The 24093-nt window shown below is 44.9% G+C and overlaps 1 protein-coding gene across 1 annotated transcript in view; it reads right to left on the bottom strand.

Moving 5' to 3' along the window:
- Positions 1-24093, bottom strand: part of LOC147747716 (coagulation factor XIII B chain-like) — a 444785-nt gene that overhangs the window by 176578 nt on the left and 244114 nt on the right. Inside the window, exons 6-7 of the mRNA XM_086926046.1 lie at positions 6018-6077; positions 2632-2811 (exon numbers count right to left, since the gene is read on the bottom strand). Of these exons, the coding sequence (XP_086782172.1) occupies positions 2632-2811; positions 6018-6077 (240 nt within the window). The remainder of the gene's footprint in view (positions 1-2631; positions 2812-6017; positions 6078-24093) is intronic.

Below are 24093 nucleotides of genomic sequence, written 5' to 3'. Positions count from 1 at the left end.
ACCACCGCCACCACCACCAGTGCCACCTGCAGCACCCTCTTTGTCCCAGGGGATGACCAGCCCACACCAACAACTGTGGACGGCAGGGAGAGTGTGCATGGACCCACAGTGGCAAGGCAACAGGTCTGTGGCAGCAGGGCAGGTGGGAGGGCCAGGGTCATCCCCAGTCCTCAGGAGGTTGGGACACCATCCCTGGACCACTTCACCAGAGTCATCGGGACATACGAATAGTTCCAGGGACAAAGTGGCCAGTCTGGCGAACTATTACTGGAGCTCATCCTGCTGATGAGGTCCATCGACACCCGCTTTGGACAAATGGTGGACCTCATGGGCCAGCAAGTGGCGTTACTGAGGTACAGGCCTGCGTCCCAAACAACACCTCTGCCCACCTCTGTTGTGCTGCAGGATGACAGTGCACCATCCTCCCCTGCGGCCACAGAGAGGGGTGAGTCCTCAGATGCCACTGGCCATGCAGCAGGGTCCCCCTGGCCAAGCGACCAAGGGGGCATCCAAAAAAGAGCCTGGGTATCTCTGGAGGCAAAGCACCAGCCAAACGCCAGTCACGGAGCTGGCCCTGATGGCAACCCTCTCCCCACTTCATTGACTGTTTGGACTGTCCTTCTTCACACTGCCTTGTGAATGGCACCTGTGTGTTGGACTGGGTCACCACATCCATGTGGTGTCTACTCTTACATCTCATTTACCATGACTGTCAACTCACTGCTCCATCACCACCTTCAGGTAAATCTGCCCACACCCCTCACCATTTAGAAGACCCCGGGAAAAGAGGAATTGAGAGGTTGAATAATATCAAAGCTCAACTCTTTCTAGCAGAGGTACACATATAAAGAACACCAGAGACTTTCGCTTTTGGGTCAGGTCAGGCAAAGGCATGAGAGCACTCACATTGCTTAGAATGAGAACCAGGGAGATGGAGACTGGCATCTTTTTATGTGTTATATGTCTCCTTATCTCGTATTGTTGGTCACCGTATTGGAGTCCCTCACATTTGCTGCTTTACCCAGTTCCTTGTGGGAACAGTCCAGCCCGAACTGCCAAGCCAGGTCCTCCCTGGACTGGAAACAAGCATCTTGGGACTGGTTTGAGAGCATCACCCATCATCAGCCAAAACAATGGATTTAGGCCCAGATCTCTATACTGGGGTGAAAGTATGACATTCTGCATTCTGTCCATCAAATTTTATTTTTGGGAAACATCGTTTACAATGCACGTGTTGAAATGTGTGTCATTACAACAAATGTTTTACAACATGAAATCCATTACAACGCATAACATTACATCGCATAATCCATTACAACACATTCCCCAAAGTAACACCCCAGCGGAGTTAGAATAGTAATTGCGTTGTAATGGATTATGCGTTGTAATGACATGCGTTGTAACAAATTGAGTTGTAATGGATTTTGCGATGTAAAAAATTTGTTGTAACACGTGCTTTGTAAAGTGTCATATTTGTTCTTTTTTTATTTGTCACCCTGAGTGGAACGGGTATGCCAAGACGTGGATTCCATGCTCTCCATGCCACTGGAGTCAAGCTATCATGGCTGATGAGGGCTGAAAGTCTGAAACCGGTCCTAGGATGCAAACTTCCCTGTCCAGGGAGGACCTGGCCTGGCAGATTGGGCTGGACTGTTCCCTTTGGGCGCAGGGTCAAGACTGATTTGCATATGGCTGGGTACAAACTGGAATGGCATGGTGAGCAAAAAACAATGGATTTAAGGCCCGATCTCAGTACTGGGGTGAATGTATGACAATATTCTGCATTCTGTCCATCAATTGTTCTTTTTGCATTTGTCACTCGAGTGGGACAGCTATGCTCAGAAGTGGGTCCAGTGCTCTCCGTGCCACTGGAGTCATGCTGTCCTGGCTAATAAGGGGTGAAAGCCCAAAACCGGTCCTAGGATGCTTATTTCCAGTCCAGGGAGGACCTGGCCTGGCAGTTCAGGGTGGACTGTTCCCATTGAGTGCAGGATCAAGACTGATTTGCATATGGTGTAGTGAAGCCAGGACCCTGCTTGCACACATTGCTATGTTAGCATAGGCATATTAGATGTTTAAACGTCATTTTACCTTTTAGCTGCTTTTGCACACAACACTGCATATAGCTGTTGTTGTAAGTTAGGCTGCATGAATATTTTCACATGAGAATGGCTTGTTCCAGCACAAAAGCCATTCTTTACAAATGCACACACCCTTATGGGTGTAAGGGCGTGTGCGCTGGCGCATGGTAACCAAAAGTGCGCCAGAGCTGGTGGAGAGAAAAACATACCATATCTTAGTAGATATGGCACATTTTGTCTTTCTCCCTTTGAAGCAAGGCAGAGCAGCAAACGTTGGAGGTGCACTGCCTTGCACGAAATAATGATGAATCTGGGTGGATGTCTTTTGATCCTGAAAGTACTAAATAAAAGGCTTTCGATTCTGAACTGTTAATAATGAGTAATTATCAAAGATTTGGCTTAAGTCTCTTTAAATGGGTAACCGTTTCAATTTGTCTCATCACTTTTGTCTTTCGAGGTTGAGAAAAAAAAACGTACATGTGTCTGATTGTCTTAAGTAAAAATACATTTAACAAACTTTAAGTAACATTTAACATAATTATATACTGACCAGTACATTGAGGAGGGGATGTCCATCTTCCATTTTCACATGTTATGGTTTCTGAGCCATAAAGTATGCCGTTGTTTGTACAACTGTACACAACAGTTTCACCATGTTCATATGCAGATTTCATATTTCGAATATTCGTGTTTGGCAATTTAGGTGGTTCAAGACAGTTCATTCCTGATCCTTTGAAAGAGAATGTATATTGAGACACATTCGAAATTGGATTGTTAACATATTAAAATCCACATCATTAATATTATGGCCAGTTGTCTTACGCCAAGAGCATCATCAGTACCTCACTAATGTTTCCAAAATCCGACTCAGTAGCGTAGCAAAGATGTCTTGGGCTTTGGTGCAAATAAGGATAATGACCCTTTGACTGCAGCTGAAATGTACAGGGCTCAAGAGGCCCTAAAGGGCTCTGGGCCTTGGTGCCGCTCCACCTATAGAACCAATAGTACCTACGCCCCTGGTCCGACTAATAAAAATGTACTCTCCAAGCCCTGAATCCAATGCCACAATCCATACAGGAAACCATGAACATTACCTCACGTGATACTCATTAATCTCAAATTGCACAACAAAGACAAGTAATCACTGATCATCACAAAGTTGTACATTATAATATTTCAGGCAAGTCATGTGTTATAATATAATTGGATATCATTGAAATGGAGTTCATATACATGATTACACGTTTGAGAATTTAAAAAAAATTCACAAAAAATAACATCAATTGCATAGAGAGCTTTTATGCCTTCACAAGTCGGCGGGAGTAACAAAACATGATGAAAAAAGAGATAGATTGGGGTACAGTTCTACTTCCACGAGATCCCAGAAGTGTCAGGGGTCAAAATTTTTCCAATATCTTGTGTCACGGGCTACAAGGACTCTACTGGAAGCCAATCAAGAGATTGAAATGGTGTTGCGTGGCTCCCGAAAAAAAAAACATGCCACCAGCACCTGTACATATACTTTTCAAAGCGAAGGACAGAAAAACGACTTACAAACACTTAACGTTCTCAAGTTTAGGAATAAGAGTTGTACCCTAGTAATTCTCCATATTTTTTGATTCTGTTGCATTGATGTCAGGGATTGGTGATGATACACAACAAGTTGTAATAAGCAGAACAGTATCTCACCCAGAGATACCACTCCACCCTGCTCGTAATCAGGGTCTAAATGAACGTTAAAATCAGTAAAATGTTTTAACCAAAAGCGGGTTACCTGTGGGTGCATACTTTCTTTTTAACACATTTTTAAACTTTGGCAATATCTCGTGTCCTAGGGCCACAAAAATGGCTTGAAAGTATTGAGAATTTTTATTTGACTTTCTGGCATCTACATTTTAGTTCTTCAAAGCAGATGATAATTTAAAACAACACAAGTTTATCTACTAGGCAGGAGTTTGAACATGTTTCTTAAAGAATTAATACAATAATAAAAGCTCTTAAACTGCTGGATAGAAGTCTGCCTTAGCCTATCCATAACTCCAGATGGGTGTCACCATGGCATAGCCCTAAAATAGAAGTTGATGCTTAGGTTGCAAACGTGCGGGCCTTAAAAGGCATTAAGCTAATCAAGTATCTATATGATAATAACACCGATCCACTCCCTTTTTAAGCTTTAGCCGGCATATATGCCCTCTCTAACCTAGATTTCTACAGTTTCTTAAAGATTAAAGCAAAACTGTCAAAGCTTACTTTTACCAAACACTCATCCTTATGGCAACACTCAGGGCATAGTGCCTACTAGATTTACACATGTTTATCTGACCCATACTCAACACAATCATCGGTACTGCATCCAACTGGGGCTACGCATTTCAATGCTGAAATATGTAACCACATCACTGACTATCAATGGCAAAACTCGTGTTATGTAACAAAATTGTCCCCTCTCTCATACAATCCAAATTCTTTATAATGAACCTGCTATTCTGGACCCCATCGGGCCACAAAAGCCAAACCCGCGCGAGAATGATAAATGTTGGAACTGCAACCAAGAGTCTGGTTCACACTGACAAATGTTCCTTGAGTGCGGACTCCTGGAACCATATTTGCGTCCGATACAGATTAAGCTATCAGATGTATTTGATATACCCATGCCACTAAGCTTTCCTATGGTAGCTCTTGGTCCCTGAGCGTCAGTGACTGCTATGACTCAACGCCAATGATATGGCTCTGCTAGACCTTCTTTTAACCATTGCAGTGAAAGTTATCCTCTCCGAATGGAAATCATTTCATCTTCTCTCTTATCACACTTGGTGGGCATGGGTCTCATACCTCAAAGGGTACACCATACACTACAGTCTAAAATGCACCCCCCCCCCTATTACCAGTGCTTTATGGCTCTCCCTAGACAAGTACATAGAAAAGAATACAATCAAGGGGATAGCTCACCCTCTGCCAAACTCCTGAGCCTGAAGAAAATCGCTTCCGGACTCCGGATACCTCACTCAACCCTCCCCCCACACCGCACCCTCCCCACCTCACCACCCAGTTCTCTTTTTCCTGTTAATCCTGGCATCAAGGCGAGACATTGTTATGATATATATAACCCACACTACACACTCCACAGCTACGAAATGTACAAGCCTTACCACATCTGTACCCACGCCTCTATGCATGTTGTTAGATACTCTCTACAGGCTGATCTTACAAATGGGTCAGGATTCACAGTGGTTTCATAGCTATCGTTCATATATTATTGCTCTTTCGTACATGTGCAGAATACACTTTTTTTCAGGAGCAGTACAGTTCTGAGTTGAAGATGTCCAACAATATTCTCCATGATATTTGTTAATCACTTGTTTGGCATTATTGTATCGCATGACCACCTTCTACTTGTATTGCAATGATATCTGATTGTGTGTCTTTTTATTAAACTGAAAAAAATACTTTGATCAAAAACAAAGAAAGGGACCTTATTATGCCCAGCTAGGCAGGCTGCTGCCACTACCAGGGGAGGGTAGAGGTCATGATCTCCACCACACTGAGGAAGAACTGTCTGCAATATTTAGAGATGGCAGGTGGAGATATCTATACTGTGAAGGGAGCAGCTGTTCCCTTCACAGCAGTGAAGGTTACTGACCAAGCACCATGTTTAAAGTGCGAACTCAGCAAACCTTTGTTTTGTTTAGAGAAAAAACTGCCAGAGCAGATATTTGTACTCTATGAACAAAAAGTAAGTGGACCAACTTACAGGGAACAGGAGCCTTGGATGTCCCTCCCTTAATAAGGTGGCGCGACAATCAGTGCCTGTAATTCGCTGGTTTACGGTCTTCCTTCCGCTCTGCCAAACTATGCATCAGGCCCTGACTTCTTTGACTGTAATTAATGGTGGCTCCATTTTACAAAAATAAAAATATTAATCTTGTTGTAACTTACCGACAGCTGGCTCTGAATCATCGACTACAAGATACTCAGGGTAACCATCTCCATATGTATCTGAAAAATTAAACATTTCAGAAATTAGAAAAACAGCCGCCTATATGCCAACGACGAGTCATTCTGAAATAAAGGTAATCTCACTATGACAAAAGAAATGCAATTTAAGGGCGGAGTCTATTCCTCACTCCTCCACATGAACATCTGATGTACTTGTCAACACTCCACTATGCATGGTGGTTGTTAGTCTCATCTGTGTGTTCTCGCTCTTGCTCCTGAGGGACATTGTTTTAATTGATTGTTTGCTGCACATTTTACCTTAGCCTTGCACTATATTCAAACTCTAAAATGGCAATATGTTTCTTTACTTTATTAGGGTGCCCTTAAGGTGCCTCCCTTATTTATCATGTAAAAGCTTAGAGTCTATCGAGTCACTCCAACCTTCCTTCTCATCCTTCCCTTGAGCACAATAATAGGCGGGAACCATCTCTCATGTGAGCAACCACTATCGATTTTAGGTATTGCCTACGCAGCATGCATGTGCTGTATAGGAGGAGACCTCTTGTAATCGATTAGTTTTTAGGCCAAAAACGTGCACGCATTGCATTCCTTTCAATGGCAACGCCTGCATGTTTGGTGATTCCCTTGCGGGAGAGAGCTTTAAAACCATCTGTTTGTAATTAACTTTCAAACAGATGGTGCCCTTGCTGGCTCCCGCAAGGGAATTGCTGTGTGTGGTCTGGGCCGCACTCTACCTACACCTCCCACTTGGTTTCTGCACACATCTCACCTCTGTTGCCATCTCACTCCGGGTCAGCGTGGAGCGACCCTTGCTGTGCGTGGAGTGACCCTTGCTGTGACTACCCACCCCCCTTCTAAGCCACTGAGGGGGAGGACTGGACTCTTAAGGTAATTTCATTTTTTTTGTCGTTTTCTAAGCCGGAAATGTTTTTTTCTGTGTTTTGATTTTTTAGATAAAGGGTGCTGGCGGATCAAGCTAGACTGATCAGTGCATAACAGCATTTTTATAGCGCTTTACTGCCATTTGCAGGCTCTAGTAGTTGCGCTTTCTGAATCTGAGCACTTGTGAAATAACATCTCCATAGGAATGTGGCTGGGCATTAAGTGGGGCATATGTTCCCCTGTGCCTGTATTTCTGCGAGCACGGTCCCTGCTAGTTAGGGGTTGCTATGCGTACACCACAACACGAGCCTCATGGCGCTCGACACATTATTACAGGTCTACTATATATTACACTGCACTTATACATGTACATTCACGTTAGGATTTGTTGGCAGGGGGTGAGTGGGAGAGGGCAAGCGCTTGAACGGTGGAACTATAAAACGCATGAATTATGTAAAAGTTTATAGGGTGCTCTTTTGAAAAAAAAATCGTCTTTTGGGGGTGGCCTGGCCACTCACTGTCCCATTCCCTGGCCCCCAGCCACCCACCCTCACGGTGGAACCGCGTAGTAGGTTGTTTTATGGATCAATACATTGTCCGTCTTAGACGTGCAAGGTTAGTCCACTGATGGGCGTTTTGGGGGATTCACTATGTGTCACTTGAGTCGAGGGATCCCTTGGGTCGGGGTCTGTGCTGAGCCCGGCCCATTTCACTCTTAAATGCGAGGGATGCCGTAGATAGAGCTGGATAAAGAGGTAAAGTGGGCTAGAACCAGGAGCTAGTCCAGGAGAACTCTGCGGGTTGTGCACTTGCTGCAGCCACTTGTGCGTAGCTGGTTCCAGCCCAGGTAAATAGCTCAGTAGGTGTATACACCTGTTGTAGTGATCTATGTGTAGCCCACTCCTGATGCCAGGCGATCTCGTTCAAGCTTTCCTTATGCTACTGACGGTAACGTGGACTACTCATTTCCACAATACCCGATTCTGTAACTCTCTCCTGTACGCCAAATTAGTTATTATTTCTATAAAAATCAATAGACAACAACAACAAAAGAGTGTTCCTGTTCTGATTTGAATGGAAAGGATGCACAGAGCACAAGGAACCAACAAAGCCCATTTGGTTTGTTAAGAAAGCCCTCACTCACCGACCTGGTCGGTGACTTGCTTCATCATCGGGCCCCACCGGGTGTGACCGAATGCCACCCCGGTGTGCTGCGACGCCAGAGTTACTGCGGAGCTGGTCTTGTGAGGGTGGGAGGGCTATGTGAAAGATTATGTGGATAGTGTGAAGTGGTGAATTAAAATTGCCTTGTATGTATCAAAAATTCTTTTAATCAGAGATCATCAAGGACAAGGTTAAAAAATGTGATGGTAAGTAAGGCCAACTAATTGGATGGTCTACTACCACTAGCATTAAGTGACAACGTGAATGGTCAACATGAACATGTTTCAGCCAGTGTGGTATAATTAACCTGGCATTCGTCAGGACCTAGAGTGTAAACCTCGGCGGTATGGGCACTCTAAGGCCCACCCAACCAGAGGACTTGAAAGTGAAAAAAGTCTGTGAAGTGCAAAAAACGAGGGGGCATCACCACCCGAGGGCAGGACGCACACAGCCTCAAGTCTCTAAATTTTAGAGACAAAAAGTAAAAAGCACCTGTGGGGAATAAAAAAGATACAGACAAACATAAAAAAAGACAAACAAACAATTAGAATTTTTGTCGTTTTAGGCTAGCCAATTCAAGCCAGTTACTTGTGCTCAAGGTGCCAGGGTGCACAACTCATACCTAATAGCAAAGGTGCGTGGCTCTGCCTGTGGCTGAGACTAAATGGTAGGTAGTGTAGCCTTAAACAGTGAAGAGACACTCTCATGGTAGATTGCCAATTGCAAGATCTATCTGTGCGAGTGCGCAGGGAGGGAAATAAGTGAATCTTGACCCTTGAACCCGGGAAAACATGGTGGCAAAAAGCACACACTAACTGCAACTCCATAAATGTTGTTTACCTTGTCACATGCCCCTGCTCCCTCCGGTACGTGGGGATGACGACTAGAAAAATCAAACAACGGATATGTGAGCATAGAAGTAATATCAGGTGCAAGAAATCGACGACAAAAATGAGTGACCATTTTTTACAAACCAATCATACTACCAATGATCTGAGATGGACGGTGATTGAACAAATCCCTGGGGGCTCCAACATTGCAGAAAGACTGTTTGAAAAGGAACCGCGTTGGGTATACCGCCTGGGCACTCATGTAAATGGCCTTAATGACGATATACCTTGGGGCTCTGTCCTCAAGTAAACCTACTATTTCCTGACTCGTTGCTGTTCCGTAAACCCCTGTTGTCTGTGGGTGTAGACTGCCCCACAATCAGCTGTCCAGAATAAATCAACCTAAAGATGAGGATTTACCTCCATTACCTATTACTCACGTTAAATCAGAGATGGGTATTTTGCCTGGGATATCTTTTTCTCTTTTGAGTCTAACTCTTTCCCATGTGCTGTGTCTGTCCCTCCTTATTCACCTGATACTCATATGGTTAATTCTGCTTCCAATGTGCACTACGATAAGCTGTAGATTGTTTACATCATTCCGCATTGGTCAAACTTCCGCGCATGCGTACCATACATAAATTCCAAGTCCGGCTGCCTCTACTGTGACAGTCGAACCGCCACGCATGCGCAATAGGTAGTCCTTCCCACGCGGAAGTGAGTATCCCCTACCCAAAGCGGTTCACGTTCTATTCCTTTTCCGCTATTCTCACGCATGCGCACAACGCACGCTTCCTATCCCGGAAGCGCGGACGCGGCAACATTCACCTGAGGCTCATAAAACCGCCCATATTCCTCAAGCCCGGATCGGTGAGACCCGGTTCCGAGGGCTGATTAGGTGTACCTACAGGAGACAGGCGCCGTGGGCGTGAGTACCACCCTGGCTGCAAAGGACCATTTGAGCTAAGTACTAACGCTGCTTGCTGACAGTGTTTGTCCCTTTTCTTTCCCATTTTTGCTTTCATTTCAGGATGTGCCAAATGCGCCGTCCCCTCCCTCCCGCGGTCTATGGGGTGGATTTTCATCCCTTGTGAAGTGAGAACTTACCTCTCTCACCCCTTTTTGTTCTCTTTTGTGCTTAATGGTCAGTGGCCATTTGGCCCATTGATCGCAGAGTGATTTAGTTGTGTCTGATTGTCCTCACTGCCATTCGCCTCCTTTTTCACTTATTTCCCTCCCTGCGCACTCGCACAGATAGATCTTGCAATTGGCAATCTACCATGAGAGTGTCTCTTCACTGTTTAAGGCTACACTACCTACCATTTAGTCTCAGCCACAGGCAGAGCCACGCACCTCTGCTATTAGGTATGAGTTGTGCACCCTGGCACCTTGAGCACAAGTAACTGGCTTGAATTGGCTAGCCTAAAACGACAAAAATTCTAATTGTTTGTTTGTCTTTTTTTATGTTTGTCTGTATCTTTTTTATTCCCCACAGGTGCTTTTTACTTTTTGTCTCTAAAATTTAGAGACTTGAGGCTGTGTGCGTCCTGCCCTCGGGTGGTGATGCCCCCTCGTTTTTTGCACTTCACAGACTTTTTTCACTTTCAAGTCCTCTGGTTGGGTGGGCCTTAGAGTGCCCATACCGCCGAGGTTTACACTCTAGGTCCTGACGAATGCCAGGTTAATTATACCACACCGGCTGAAACATGTTCATGTTGACCATTCACGTTGTCACTTAATGCTAGTGGTAGTAGGCCATCCAATTAGTTGGCCTTACTTACCATCACATTTTTTAACCTTGTCCTTGATGATCTCTGATTAAAATAATTTTTGATACATACAAGGCAATTTTAATTCACCACTTCACACTATCCACATAATCTTTCACATAGCCCTCCCACCCTCACAAGACCAGCTCCGCAGTAACTCTGGCGTCGCAGCACACCGGGGTGGCATTCGGTCACACACGGTGGGGCCCGATGATGAAGCAAGTCACCGACCAGGTCGGTGAGTGAGGGCTTTCTTAACAAACCAAATGGGCTTTGTTGGTTCCTTGTGCTCTGTGCATCCTTTCCATTCAAATCAGAACAGGAACACTCTTTTGTTGTTGTTGTCTAATATAGTTTGGGGACTAAGAGTGTTCGTGACTCTCCCTATCTCTCTTGTTGTTGATCACTATAAAAATCAATAGTCATTACAATAGTTGGTCCCATTTCATAAATGAGCCTCTCATTTCTACAGATGCTTCACGTGCTTGCTTCATACCCCTCCGGTGCAGATATCTGTAGAGACATCCAGTTTAATAACAGAAAGGTCGCCACCCCGGTGAATGCGCCTGCTGCAAAAATGTGTGTGCAGCCTGCAGTTCACAAGTTGCAAACTCGCAAGGGTGGGATTTGCCTTTTGGAATTCTTTACTCCCTTAGAAGGGGTCTGTTACACATAGTGCTATGAAGCAGCAAGGCTGCAGCAGAATCCGCTTTCTAGACTGAGAAAATGTGTAGCTTCCAACAGTTTTAACTACAATTAAGAGCCCAAGAATGGTGCACTGGATTTTAAAAGTGGTTGTTGGCCGCGTGGCAGAACAGCTGCATCCGTGCATTATAAGCATTTAGTTCACACGTATTTATTTTAGGCTACTTATCCCGTTAGTATTTTCACAGCAGACGACCGCTCGACATCAGGGAACATGCCGGAGAATGCGGCATGTGTTTTTAATTGCAGCGCAGAGACCGGAGGCACGCTCTCCACCGATCACAAGAAGATTTATTAGAGGGAACTGTTCTGCTGTCATTGACCTCCTGGGTAGTTGTTGGCTGCAATTCCTGGACCACTGCGATCCCCCCCTGCATGTTATAAAACATCTGGGCCTGTACATGGCAATCAACAGTTCTACTTATTGTGCGTTATGCTTCCTTGCAGCACCTTCCGGGCGCTTTAGAAAACGATATATGCTGAAAGTACTAAACAGCCATGCCGCCTGTCTGCCATCCCTCGTAGCCTCGTTGTACTCGCCCGGGTTGGCAGGGGGTTCGGGGGCACCCGGATTGCCCCAGTCTCGTGAAACAGGTATGGAGAAGTGTGGCTCACGGTGTAGAGCAGGCAGACCCTGAAGCAGAGGTCAGACCCGGGACCAGGGTTCAATCCCCGACAAAGCAGGGTCTTGAGCTCAAATGTCCACGGACTTGATAATTCTCGCTTCTGTGCCTGCTCTAATCATGAGTTCTCACTCTGCAACTCTGGGCATTAAGCTTGCTTAATCTCCACAACGGCCCCCCGCTGCGGGATGCCTGGCTTTCACCTTTCACCTTGGGGATGCCCTGTAGGGGCTATCTCACAGGGAAAAGCCAGGACGGGTTCCCAAGGCAAGCGCCAAGATACCCTTTGGGTCATCGAGCGCTATATAAGAATACACATACATACATACATACATACATACATACATACATACATACATGCTTGCAGGGGCCCCAACAAAGTCCTCCCTCAGCCCAGGACCTTTTAGGTCTTAGGTCTGGCGTCACCGTTCAGCTTTCTGTGGACGTCTCCTTACCATTTACATATACACAGGGTGGGCCCCGGCTTCACCCACAGTTCATTCACATATACACAGAGTGGGCCCCGGCTTCACCCACAGTTCATTCACATGTACACAGAGTGGGCCCCGGCTTCACCCACAGTTCATTCAATTGTACACAGTGTGGGCCCCGGCTTCACCCACAGTTCATTCACATATACACAGAGTGGGCCCCGGCTTCACCCACAGTGTTACTTGCTTCCCTCATGTTATTGGCAAGTTGGTAAACCAGCGCTTACACTGCAAAGCCCGAGGGACTGGTTTTTTAATCTGAAAAATGCACTCAGCGGGCAAACTTTAAGAGTCTTTATCGCAAACCTGCACTGTACAAGAAAGGAATCTTTTTTTACCAAACTATAATTTCTAAAAATGTTTTTGTCTGGAGTTGAGTGCAAGTCATTATCTCCACTAGCTTTACTAGAATCATCACCCCCACTTTTAGCACCATCATTATTACCACTACCACCAGTATCATTATCGCCATCAATTCCACTATTATACCCACCACTGCATTTTTACATGCCTGTGTTTGCATGCTTTGCCACAAGAAAACCAGACTACTGGTTTTGCTAATTCTAGTTATTTATTTATTTAACATTAGTTCCTTTTGGGTGTTTTATTTCCCTGCTTCAGCAGGTTTCTATGGGAGTCAGGGTCATAGCTTAGTCAGTGAGATTCGGAAAGGGATAATTCTCACATTTCCCCCCAAAAAAGCAGTGGGGTGGAGGGGTGAAATGACCACGGTTTGGGATGCAATGCTTCCATGAGGAACTGGGTCCTCCAAACACCCGGAGGGACCGCGTCATCCAAACCGGAGGAGGCATCGCCATCGTCCACAGAAACACCATCCGCATCACGACCGACTCCGACGACACCCTCACCGCTGCCGAGCACCTTCACTTCCAGATTCACACCGACCCCAAGACCACCCTCAGAGGCACCCTCATCTACAGACCCCCGGGATCACGCACACAATTCAGCGAAGCCATCGCGGACTTCGTCGGTCCGCACGCCCTCACCTCCACAGACTACATCCTCCAAGGGGACCTCAACTTCCACCTGGTGAACAACAAGGACTGCAACACCGCCGCCCTGCTGGACAACCTCACCAACCTCGGACTCAAGCAACTGGTGAACACACCCACCCATTACGCCGGCCACACGCTTGACCCCGTCTTCTCCTCCAGCAAGCACATCTCCTTCAGCCACTCCACCAGACTACACTGGACAGATCACAGCTGCGTCCACTTCAACTTCAGGAGAACCACGACCCACCACCACCCGCAACAGGTTCCCAGCAGAAGCTGGAGCAAGATCATTACCGACCAGCTCACCACCTCCCTCAGCCAGAACCCTCCCACCAACACGACAGACCCCAACAAAACCGCCCGCAACCTCACACAGTGGCTCACCAACTGCGCCGACGAAATCGCACCACTGAAGAACCCTCCCAGCAGACCCAGCTGCAGGAAAGCCTCGTGGTTTACCAACGACCTCAAAAACTGCAAGAAAACCTGCTGCACCCTCGAGAAAGCCTGGCGCCACGACCAGACAGCAGAACACATGACAGCCCTCAAGAACGCCACCCGCAAACACCACCAGCTGATCCGCACCACCAAGAAGACAGCATTCAAAGAACGACTGGACAACAACACCCACAACAGCAAGGAACTCTTCAGCATCGTTAAAGAGCTTTCCAACCCCAGCACCTGCAACAACGATATCACACCCTCGCAAGACCTCTGCGACTCACTTGCCTTGTTCTTGCACCGCAAGATCGCCGACATACACAACAGCTTTGGCGCGCTGACCACGCACCCAACCGCCGAACCAGCGCCCCACCACCACCACCCTTTGCACCTGGACCCCTGTCAGCATCGAAGACACCACCCGCCTGATGAACACCATCCACTCCGGCTCCCCTACCGACCCCTGGCCGATTCACATTTTCAACAAAGCCGACTCCATCATCACACCCCAACTCCGGAACATCATCAACAGCTCCTTCACATCCGCCACCTTCCCGGAGAGTTGGAAACACGCCGAGCGGAGCACCCTCCTGAAAAAACCCACTGTGGACCCCACGGACCTCAAGAACTTCCGCCCCATCTCGCTCCTCCCCTTTCCAGCCAAAGTCATCGAGAAGACCGTCAACAGACAACTCTCAGCCTTCCTCGAGACCAACGCATCCCTCGACCTCTCACAGTCCGGTTTCCGAGCAAACCACAGCACTGAGACTGCCTTCATCGCAGCCACCGACGACATGAGGTCCCTGCTCGAAAATGGGGAAACGGCTGCCCTCATCCTCCTGGAACTCTCAGCAGCCTTCAACACTGTATGCCACCGCAGCCTAACCTAACGCCTCAGCAACACTAGAATCCAAGAAGCGGCCCTGGAGTCGATCATCTCGTTCCTTGCCGGAAGAACCCAGAGAGTCCGCCTCCCCCCGTTCCGATCCGCGGCCACCGTAGTCATCTGCGGCGTCCCGCAAGGATCCTCACTCAGCCCCACCCTCTTCAACGTCTACATGAGCCCTCTTGCAGCCATCGCATGCCAACACAACCTCAACATCATCTCGTACGCCGACGACACCCAGCTGATACTCTCCCTCACCAACGATCCCTCCACCGCCAAAGCCAACCTCCAGGAAGGAATGAAAGACGTCGCAGAATGGATGAAGATCAGCCGTCTGAAACTGAACTCAGACAAAACAGAAGTCCTCATCCTCGGACCATCTCCCTCTGCCTAGGACGACTCCTGGTGGCCCCCTGCCCTGGGCACCGCACCGAGGCCAACGGACCACGCACGCAACCTGGGCTTAATCCTGGACTCCTCCCTCACGATGACCAAGCAAGTGAACGCCGTCTCGTCATCCTGCTTCAACACTCTGCGCATGCTCCGAAAGATCTTCCAATGGATCCCCACCGAAACCAGGAAGACGGTCACCCAGGCCCTCGTCACAAGCCACCTGGACTACGGGAACACCCTCTACGCTGGAACCACAGCCAAACTCCAGAAAAGACTCCAGCGCATTCAGAACGCCTCAACACGACTCATCCTGGGCATCCCTCGCCACAGCCACATCTCTGCCCACCTGAAAGACCTGCACTGGCTCCCCGTCAACAAGAGGATCACGTTCAGACTCCTCACCAATGCACACAAGGCTCTCCACGACACGGGACCGAAGTACCTCAACAGCCGCCTCACATTCTACACACCCACCCGCCAGCTCCGATCCGCTAGCCTCGCCCTCGCCTCCGTCCCACGAATCCGCAAATCCACCATCGGAGGAAAGTCCTTCTCCTACCTGGCAGCCAAGACATGGAACTCCCTTCCCACTCACCTACGGCTGACCCTGGACCATCTCTCCTTCAGGAAGCAACTCAAGACCTGGCTGTTCGAGCAGTAACGACCCCCCCTCCCCTCAGCGCTTTGAGACCCTTCCGGGTGAGTAGCGCGCTATACAAATTTGGTTGATTGATTGATTGAACTGACTTGCATTTGGTGGGCTTCTGTCTAGAGTGGTACATTGGGCAAAACACATTTGTTTGGATTGGTACCACAAAAGACTGCCACTGGCTATACTATTTGTGAGCATTCATCCCATCACCTCTTAGGTGTTTGATTGCCAGTAGTATGCCTGGAATCCTGAGAGTGATGCAGCTTTCAAAGCCTGTTACTTGCCAATGCTTGCGAATTCCAAAAAGTAGTAAACTTGCACCTATTTAAGGAGTACATCTATTGGTGCAGATTTACTATACATATACATATATATTGACGCCACTGTTTTCATCACTTACCTGAGAGGAAGGGCGCTGCAGATAACGGGGACACGGGACAGGCACTGTGATGTTCGCCGTCCATCGACCACCCCGCCCTCTGGTGCAGGCACAAACTACATTTTCTCCACTCCCCCACACCAGCAACCAAGTTGTGCCGAGACAGTGCACACTGGGACTTGGACACTTGCTACATTCAACACGGGCTTCAAACGCTGCACAGAAGGCGTTAGGAGGAGGGAACTCAGTGCCTGCGGATATTTAATCACGGAAGGATATCATTTGGGACTGGTTCGTTTAGGAGGAAGGCGCTGAAGAAGGCTCTCAAGCTGAAATGCATCCGCCATTACCTGGACCCCTGAATAAAACTGCTACCTGTTCCCTACTCCCCGCGTGGCCGCTTCTCTTTTCCCTGAAAAGTGCTCAACTCATATATATATATATATATATATATATTACCTACTGGCGGTCGCCAGTAGGTATATATAGTTAGGATTTTTTTTCTATGGAACTTTTGAAAATTCTATGTCTACTAACTTTGGCGTTTGTGAACGGAATCGGCTAAAATTGTCAGGAAAATGGCACATTTTGTTTCTGAGCAGCCCCCGAAAATTTGGGGGGGTTTCGTCAAGAGGGGGCCGAGAAAAAAGGGGGGTCCCAAAACGCGTTTTTCCCATTCATTTTTCCATAGGGCGTTTGGCCTCACTTTTAGCTCGAACGGCTGAATGGATTTGCTCGAAACTTGGCAAAATTGTAGGGACTGTTAGCCCGATGGGCCTTTGCTGGGTCTCAATATATGTGCTCCAGTGGATTTTGAGAAATTAACGTTTAAAAAAACAGATATATCTGTGACAGCGTCCTGGATAGCGAACCAGTTCGCGTACTTTTCGCGTAACGGAGCTTTGCGAAGCGAAGCTGATTGGCTCTCCGGTGTCTGTCAACATTCTAAACAGTCCGTAGCGGCCGCCATCTTGTCTCTCGGTAGGATCGAGAGACAAGAGGAGTCCAAAGCGAAGGGGCAAATGCCCATAAGGGGGCATAGTAGATTCTCCTTGACCCCCTAGGTTTGATGTGGAGGCTTTAAAAGGACCCCACCGTGCAAAAAAAAAAAAAAAAATGTTTTTTTCGTGGGGTGCGCCCGGTACGCGTACCGGAAAGCGGTCTGGGGAGCGTACTATAAGGAAACAAGAATGATTGACTTTTAACTTATTGTATGTTTATCAATTGTTCGTTTTGTTGGGTTTTTTTGGGGTTTTTTTTATTTACGTAGCTACATGTAGGTACCAATGCAGAGTCTATAAATTAATAAACGCCGTCTCCTTTGTAGATATCTTGCCTGTTGTTAAAGAAGTTATTGTGGTATATGGAATTCATACCATAGTCTGTCTGGAAAGCCGAAACAACATGGAGGCAGGAGATGATAAAGAGATGTTAAATACACATTGGGGATTATATAGTGGGAGAAAGGAAGTAACTATGAACAAAGTTAGTATGTAACACCAAAAAGTTGCACAGTATATTTAAAGTCTGACTTCACGTTATAATCAATTTGCTACTAGTTTACAATATACATATAAAAAAAAATAATGTGTCAAACAATTTTTGAATTAAGAAATAAACATTTATTTTTCAGATTGTTTTTCAAAATTTAAAAGAAAATCTAAAAAATCATGATCATTTTTTTCTTCATTTTCCAGTAGGAAATCTACTGCATCTACACATTGCACAAGTTCATTGTTTATTGTATCGTCGTAGAAATCCTGGTCAACTTCGGTCTCCTTTTGTTTTTCTGTTTCAATTTTCAAGTTGTTTTCTTGTCCTTCCATTTTGAATTCTGAAAAATGAATTTATAAAAAATATATCAGTACAGATAGGGCACTGTTGGGTTTCAGTGCAGACAGGCAGTTTGGTTATTTAAACAGTGTTTTTTTCTTTGGGCAGTGTATGGTATCAAATTGGAAGTAGAAATATGAAGAAAATTATCAAATAAACTCTTAGTCAATTCTGAATTATACTAGAGAAGTCTAACTCTATCCTTAACTCATGGCCGGCGCTAGGCATGGGCAGCGTGGGCTGCCGCTCAGGGCCTCGCACTGAGCCCACCAGCATGGGGCCACGCACTGGTGATGTGTCCTTTTGTTTTTCTGGAGATCTATCACAAAGAAAGGTGTCGCCTGCAATTAAGGTCTATTGGAGGGGGCCCCCTCCTTGGGCCTCTTATGGATGGTGTCAGGAGGTATAGGGGAGGGAGAAGGAGACGCTCCCTCAATTGCAAGGAGATCATTCATAGACACTGTGGGGGGCCTATTGTCCAGCATTTTGGCGCACTCTCAGTTTTAACTTTTAGACCACAATCAATTCTCACACCTATGAAGGTGTGAGAAATGCGTGTGGATTAAAAGTTAAAACTGTGGGGGCGTCAAAATGCTGGACAATGGGGCCCCCACGGTGTCTGTGAATGTTCTCCTTGCAAGGGGCCACTTATGTAAATTGGAGGGGGCCTTGCGCACGTTCCGTTTTAGCCCAGGGCCTCGCAAATCCTTGGACTGGCCCTGCCATAACTAAAACAGAGGAGTCTATTTTATTCTATAAGTATTACAGAGTGATAGAATATATCTGTCAGAATTTTTTTTTCTAATTAGCTTTCAGTACAGAACATACTTCAGTTTTAAAAATAATATCTTACCTTTTAAATATAATTTGAAGTTATCAGTTGATTTTTAGTTGTTATGCACTTCACGAAGTAGTAGTCAAAATGGCTGTGTTTCTCTCTCTTTGTTTATATATATTCAGGTACATAACCAATCAAATGTCATGATATAATAGTAGAAATTGAAAGTAATATTTTAATTGGTTGTCATTTCCAACACTTCCGATATGTTTTGTGAAGTAATTTACCTCAGGGATTTTAGAGAGTTCTACATGCTAAATGGCTAAATGGTATTCCAACGAAATTTGTGAAAATGGTAGGGATTGGTATGTAGTATGAGCTAATGTTTAACACCTTGACTGCTTTGGATATTTTCCTGCTGTGCTGCACACTAATGATAATGGGTGTGGTCGTGACGGAACCATTCCGTCATCAGCACAGCTCAACCGTGACTGATGACGGAATGGTTCCGTCACCAGCATCGAAGGGGTTAATTGGTGAAAGTGTCTCCAGTGGTTTTTCTGTAAATTACTTTCCCACCTTTTTTGAGCGAGTGCTGGTCAGTGCGTTTCCCGGTACGTGAACCTGCAGCGTTACGGGAGTCCTCCATTTTGTGTTTCGGTAGAATTGAGATATAAGATGGAGGGTAAATAATGTTCAGAATGGGTAGATTGGGGTAGTTTAGACGCATCCTGTCTCCCTAAGTTTTCTGAGGGTGGCTGAGGAGGCTCATATATGTCGAGAAAAAAAATGGATTTTTTCGTGTGGTTAGCTGCCGGTACGCGAACTGGGTAGCGTACCGGGAAGCGAATATAAATGAAAATAAGAGAAAAAGGGTATATTCGAAATTTCAAAAGAGTAAACTAAGTTAAGGTAGTTCTGAAAAGAGCTTTTGGGTTCTGTGTAAGTTCGAGAAACTTATAAGTAGGAACCAATACACATTCTTAAATTTAGTATGAAAATTCTGTTCCCCTCATCTGAGAAATGCACGCCATCTCCTCTGTAGATATCTTGCATGTAGTAACGCAAGTTATTGTTGTAGATGCAGCCCATTCCATGGTCCCTCATGTATGCTGAAACAGACTTATTTACATGCTTCCTCGATTTCTCAATTTGTGGACAAAATTGATTGGACCACCTCCATTTTTGTCTTTGGCATATATTGGAATATACCAAGGCCGTTTGAGGAAAAAGTGTCATCAATTGCTCAAAGGTGTCTTTTAGGAGCATTTCCAGACCTACCCCAGTCAAAGTGCCCAAATCGTTTCCTCCACAGTGCACTATTATGAGGTCAGGGGTTGGCAAATGTAAAAAGGTTTTCACCAATGGTATCAATTGGTGACATTTCAATCCTCTTCGACCAATCCATTTGATTTCCACATTTTGTAAATTGAGGTTGTGTAAATTTCTATTATCAGCATACCTGTGAGCCCAGTGGATGTAGCTATGTCCAAGAATCCAGACTGAAAACATGGCTAGAGGAGTTTTTGCTGCAGTCAGATGAAGTGTGGGAATGAAATGGCAGTTGAAATAGTGAAGTTTGTAATGTAAAAAACTTTGGAGTTTAAGTGCAAATGATTCATTAGCAGTGATTGGTGTATTTCCATTGCTGAAAACAGAAAGTTAGGGTGCATGGATGTGTTCTTTGAAAGATGTATTTTGAATGGTTATTTAAAAATGTTGTTATGAAAGATTGCAGTGGATTAGCAGGTGTACCGAGAGTTCAGAGTTCATTTGAAACATTGTTGTGTGAACTTGTGAACATGACAGGTCTGGCAGGCGGTAGTTGCTATGGAAAAGAGGTAGAAAGGGCAGAGGGGGGAAGGGTGTTGATTTAAAAAAAGTGTGGGAAGAGTTTTTATTGGCTGACATGAGAGATATGTGTGATGAATATCAGCGTTTCAGTGCATTTGTTGGTTCCAGCCTCTGGAGTGCATACCTTTAATTCTGCTAAAGAATAATTGGTGTGTTTCTGAGTCTGTTTTGAATTTCAAAAAGAATTTGTAAAGGTGAGTTATCGTTTATATATTTTAGATAAAGAGTAGTATGCTTTTTTGCGTAAATAAGAAAGTCAGCTGTGTATTTAAAATGATGTTTTGCGTCAAGTGTTTGCATTCTGCATGTGCCTGTTTTGAGGGTGCCAGAGGGTGTGAAAGTGATACCCCCTGCACCCTTGTGAATTTTTTAATTACCGATTCGGTAAATACTGAATCGGTAATGCCTAATCATTCCTATGGGCTTCAAAGCCCATAGGAATGATTAATTGTTTGAGTTACATAGCCATGTTAAAAGTTATTGAAAAAAAGGTGCAAGTATCTTAAAAAAACGTTTTGATATGTATTAGGGCATTTTAAGTCAGTTCCCCATGAATGTAGGTGTATAATTGTTTTACATAAAATGTTTTAAAACTTTGTTTGAAATCAAATGCATGCACACTTAGGGCTCGATGTAGGTGGTCGTTTCAGGCCATTTACCGACCGGTTACAGCCAATTTAGGTCGTTTCCGACCGGTAAATGGCGAATCGGTATGTAGGGGCCTAAAACAAAGGCCACATGTAGGTAAATCTACATTTACAGAATCGGTGAAATTGTTTTTGATGGTAAAATGATGTGACTCCTGCAATGCGTCGCTTTTGCGGAACAGATATATGGTGCATTTGTGTTGTTATTGTTACGGTGTGTATGTAAAAAATGATGCATAAGTGTTGCACGGGCATTGTAGATACTCTCCTATGTGTGGTTAGCAATTTCAAGTCACTTCCCCCGGGTTCAAGGGCCTTGTAAATACGTCCCCATGTGTGTCTGGTCATTTGAAGTCACTTTCCTCGTAGTGCAAGGCCCTTGTAAATATGCCCCCATGTATGCCTGGAAAATTTTCATTTTGATTGTTTGAGTTACATAGCCATGTTAAAAGTTATTGAAAAAAAGGTGCAAGTTCCTTAAAAAAACGTTTTCATGTGTATTAGGGCATTTTAAGTCTGTTCCCCATGATTGTAGGTGTATTATTAGGGCCCGATGTAGGTGGTCGTTTCAGGCCATTTACCGACCGGTTATGGCCGATTTCGGCCGTTTCTGACCGGTAAATGGCCAATCGGTATGTAGGGGCCTAAATCCACGGCCACATGTAGGTAAATCTACATTTACAGAATCGGAAAAATTATTGGTTCGGTAAAATACCGAATCGGTAATTTTACCGATTCTGTAAATTTGCTATGTAGGGGGGACTCTTCTGAGTCTCAAAGGCCTTAACGAATCGGTATTTTAGCATGAAATCAAACTTCATGGTAAAATACCGATTCCGGTGTGCATGCACATGTGTGCATGCACACCTATGTCATGTGAAAGGCAGACCTGCCCTTAGGGCAGGTATGCCTGCCACATGGCACCTGTGCCTGTTTTGAGGGTGCCAGAGGGTGTCAAAGTGACAAGTGATACCCCCTGCACCCTTGTGAATTCTTTAATTACCGATTCGGTAAATACCGAATCGGTAATGCCTAATCATGATTAATTGTTTGAGTTACATAGCCATGTTAAAAGAAAATGATGCATAAGTGTTGCATGGGCATTGTAAATACCCTCCTATGTGTGCTTAGCAATTTCAAGTCACTTCCTCTGGGTACAATGGCCTCGTAAATATGTCCCCATGTGTGTCTGGTCATTTGAAGTCACTTTCCCCGTGCTGCAAGGCCCTTGTAAATACGGCCCTATGTGTGCCTGTAAAATTTTCATTATGATTGTTTGAGTTACATTGCCATGTTAAAAGTTATTGAAAAAAAAGGTGCAAGTATCTTAAAAAAACGTTTTGATGTGTATTAGGGCATTTTAAGTCAGTTCCCCATGAATGTAGGTGTATAATTGTTTTACATAAAAGGTTTTAAAACTTTGTTTGAAATCAAATGCAAGCACACTTAGGGCTCGATGTAGGTGGTCGAATCGGTGAAATTGTTTTTGATGGTAAAATACGGATTCGTAAAGGCTCCTGGCACTCTGAAGAGTCCCACCTACATATGGGTGGCTTCAAATCGGTATATTTATTTATTTTATTCATTTTTATAGCATTGTTGAATCTAATTCTTACTGTTATTGATTTACTGTTTGGTAATAGTGGTTAATAACATTTTTTATTATATTTCACCACAGATTCAACTGCAGATTATTTGGAAATTAGACAATGCCGTCTAAGGATAGAATTCGAAAGGCTACGAAACGTCAAAGACAGCAGTTGACTAAAATTTTGCAGCAGTCCTCTACATTAGAATTACCTCAACGGACGAAGAGAACACCGGGTAAGAGAACGAAATCATTCCTTAGAAAAATTTATAGAAACAAAAGTATAACTACAGAACAAGTTTTAGTCCAGAAAAAGAGAGCCAATTTAAATGGAAAGGAAAGGCCCGTCAAAAAAGTTTGTGCTAGAGCAGGAGATAACTCTGTGCATGGCAGTAGAAGGGCAAATATATTCAGGGACATTCGTAAGCGAATGTTCCGCTACAGGGTAATTGTCAATTTGCTAAAACAATTTAAAAAAGGTCAACAGAAAGTGGCTCTTTATAAGAAAAAGAAAAATGTAGAGAAAATTATGGATCAGGCTTTCGAAATTAAGCGAAAGTTATTTATTTTGGTAATTAATAGAATTAGGAAACTAAACAAGGTAATCTATGTTTTCAAATCTAATAGTAGATGGAAGAGAGAAGTTAATCGAAGTAATTTTTGTGAAGTTTTCTTAGGAGAATGGATGCATAGTTCAAATAGTGAGGCATTTTTTAATGAGGAGAGTTATTTTCAGGACAATGTTTTGGTGCATGCAGTTGACAGCAGTGGTCGAGCATATGAGGTAAAAGATGGTCATCTGGTTGAAAAAGAAATACTTGTGTCTGCAGATGCAGAAGAGGCGCTAAGTGATGAGGTTTTAGGGAGACGTCCTAAGGGACCAGTGTACACCTGGAAGTGTAGTTCTATTTGCAGTGTGCGACAGGATTCCATCAATTTGCTTTGTGATTTTATACGGACATTTCATAAGAAAAGTGTAAAGCAAAAAATTAAGTTGTTGCAAGAATTAGATCCTTGCAGAGTGAGACAAGTGACAGGTTTGCGTGGTCATTCACTGGCTTGTCTTTCTAGGAGAGTATGCCAGAGTGTATTTCATCATTTTAGGATGCTAGCAGTGCATCATA

This window comes from Lissotriton vulgaris, chromosome 1_1, assembly GCF_964263255.1.
Source record: "Lissotriton vulgaris chromosome 1_1, aLisVul1.2, whole genome shotgun sequence".
NCBI lineage: Eukaryota > Metazoa > Chordata > Amphibia > Caudata > Salamandridae > Lissotriton > Lissotriton vulgaris.
The sequence above is the reverse complement of the archived record's forward strand: the minus strand, read 5'-3'. Positions and strand labels throughout refer to the sequence as shown.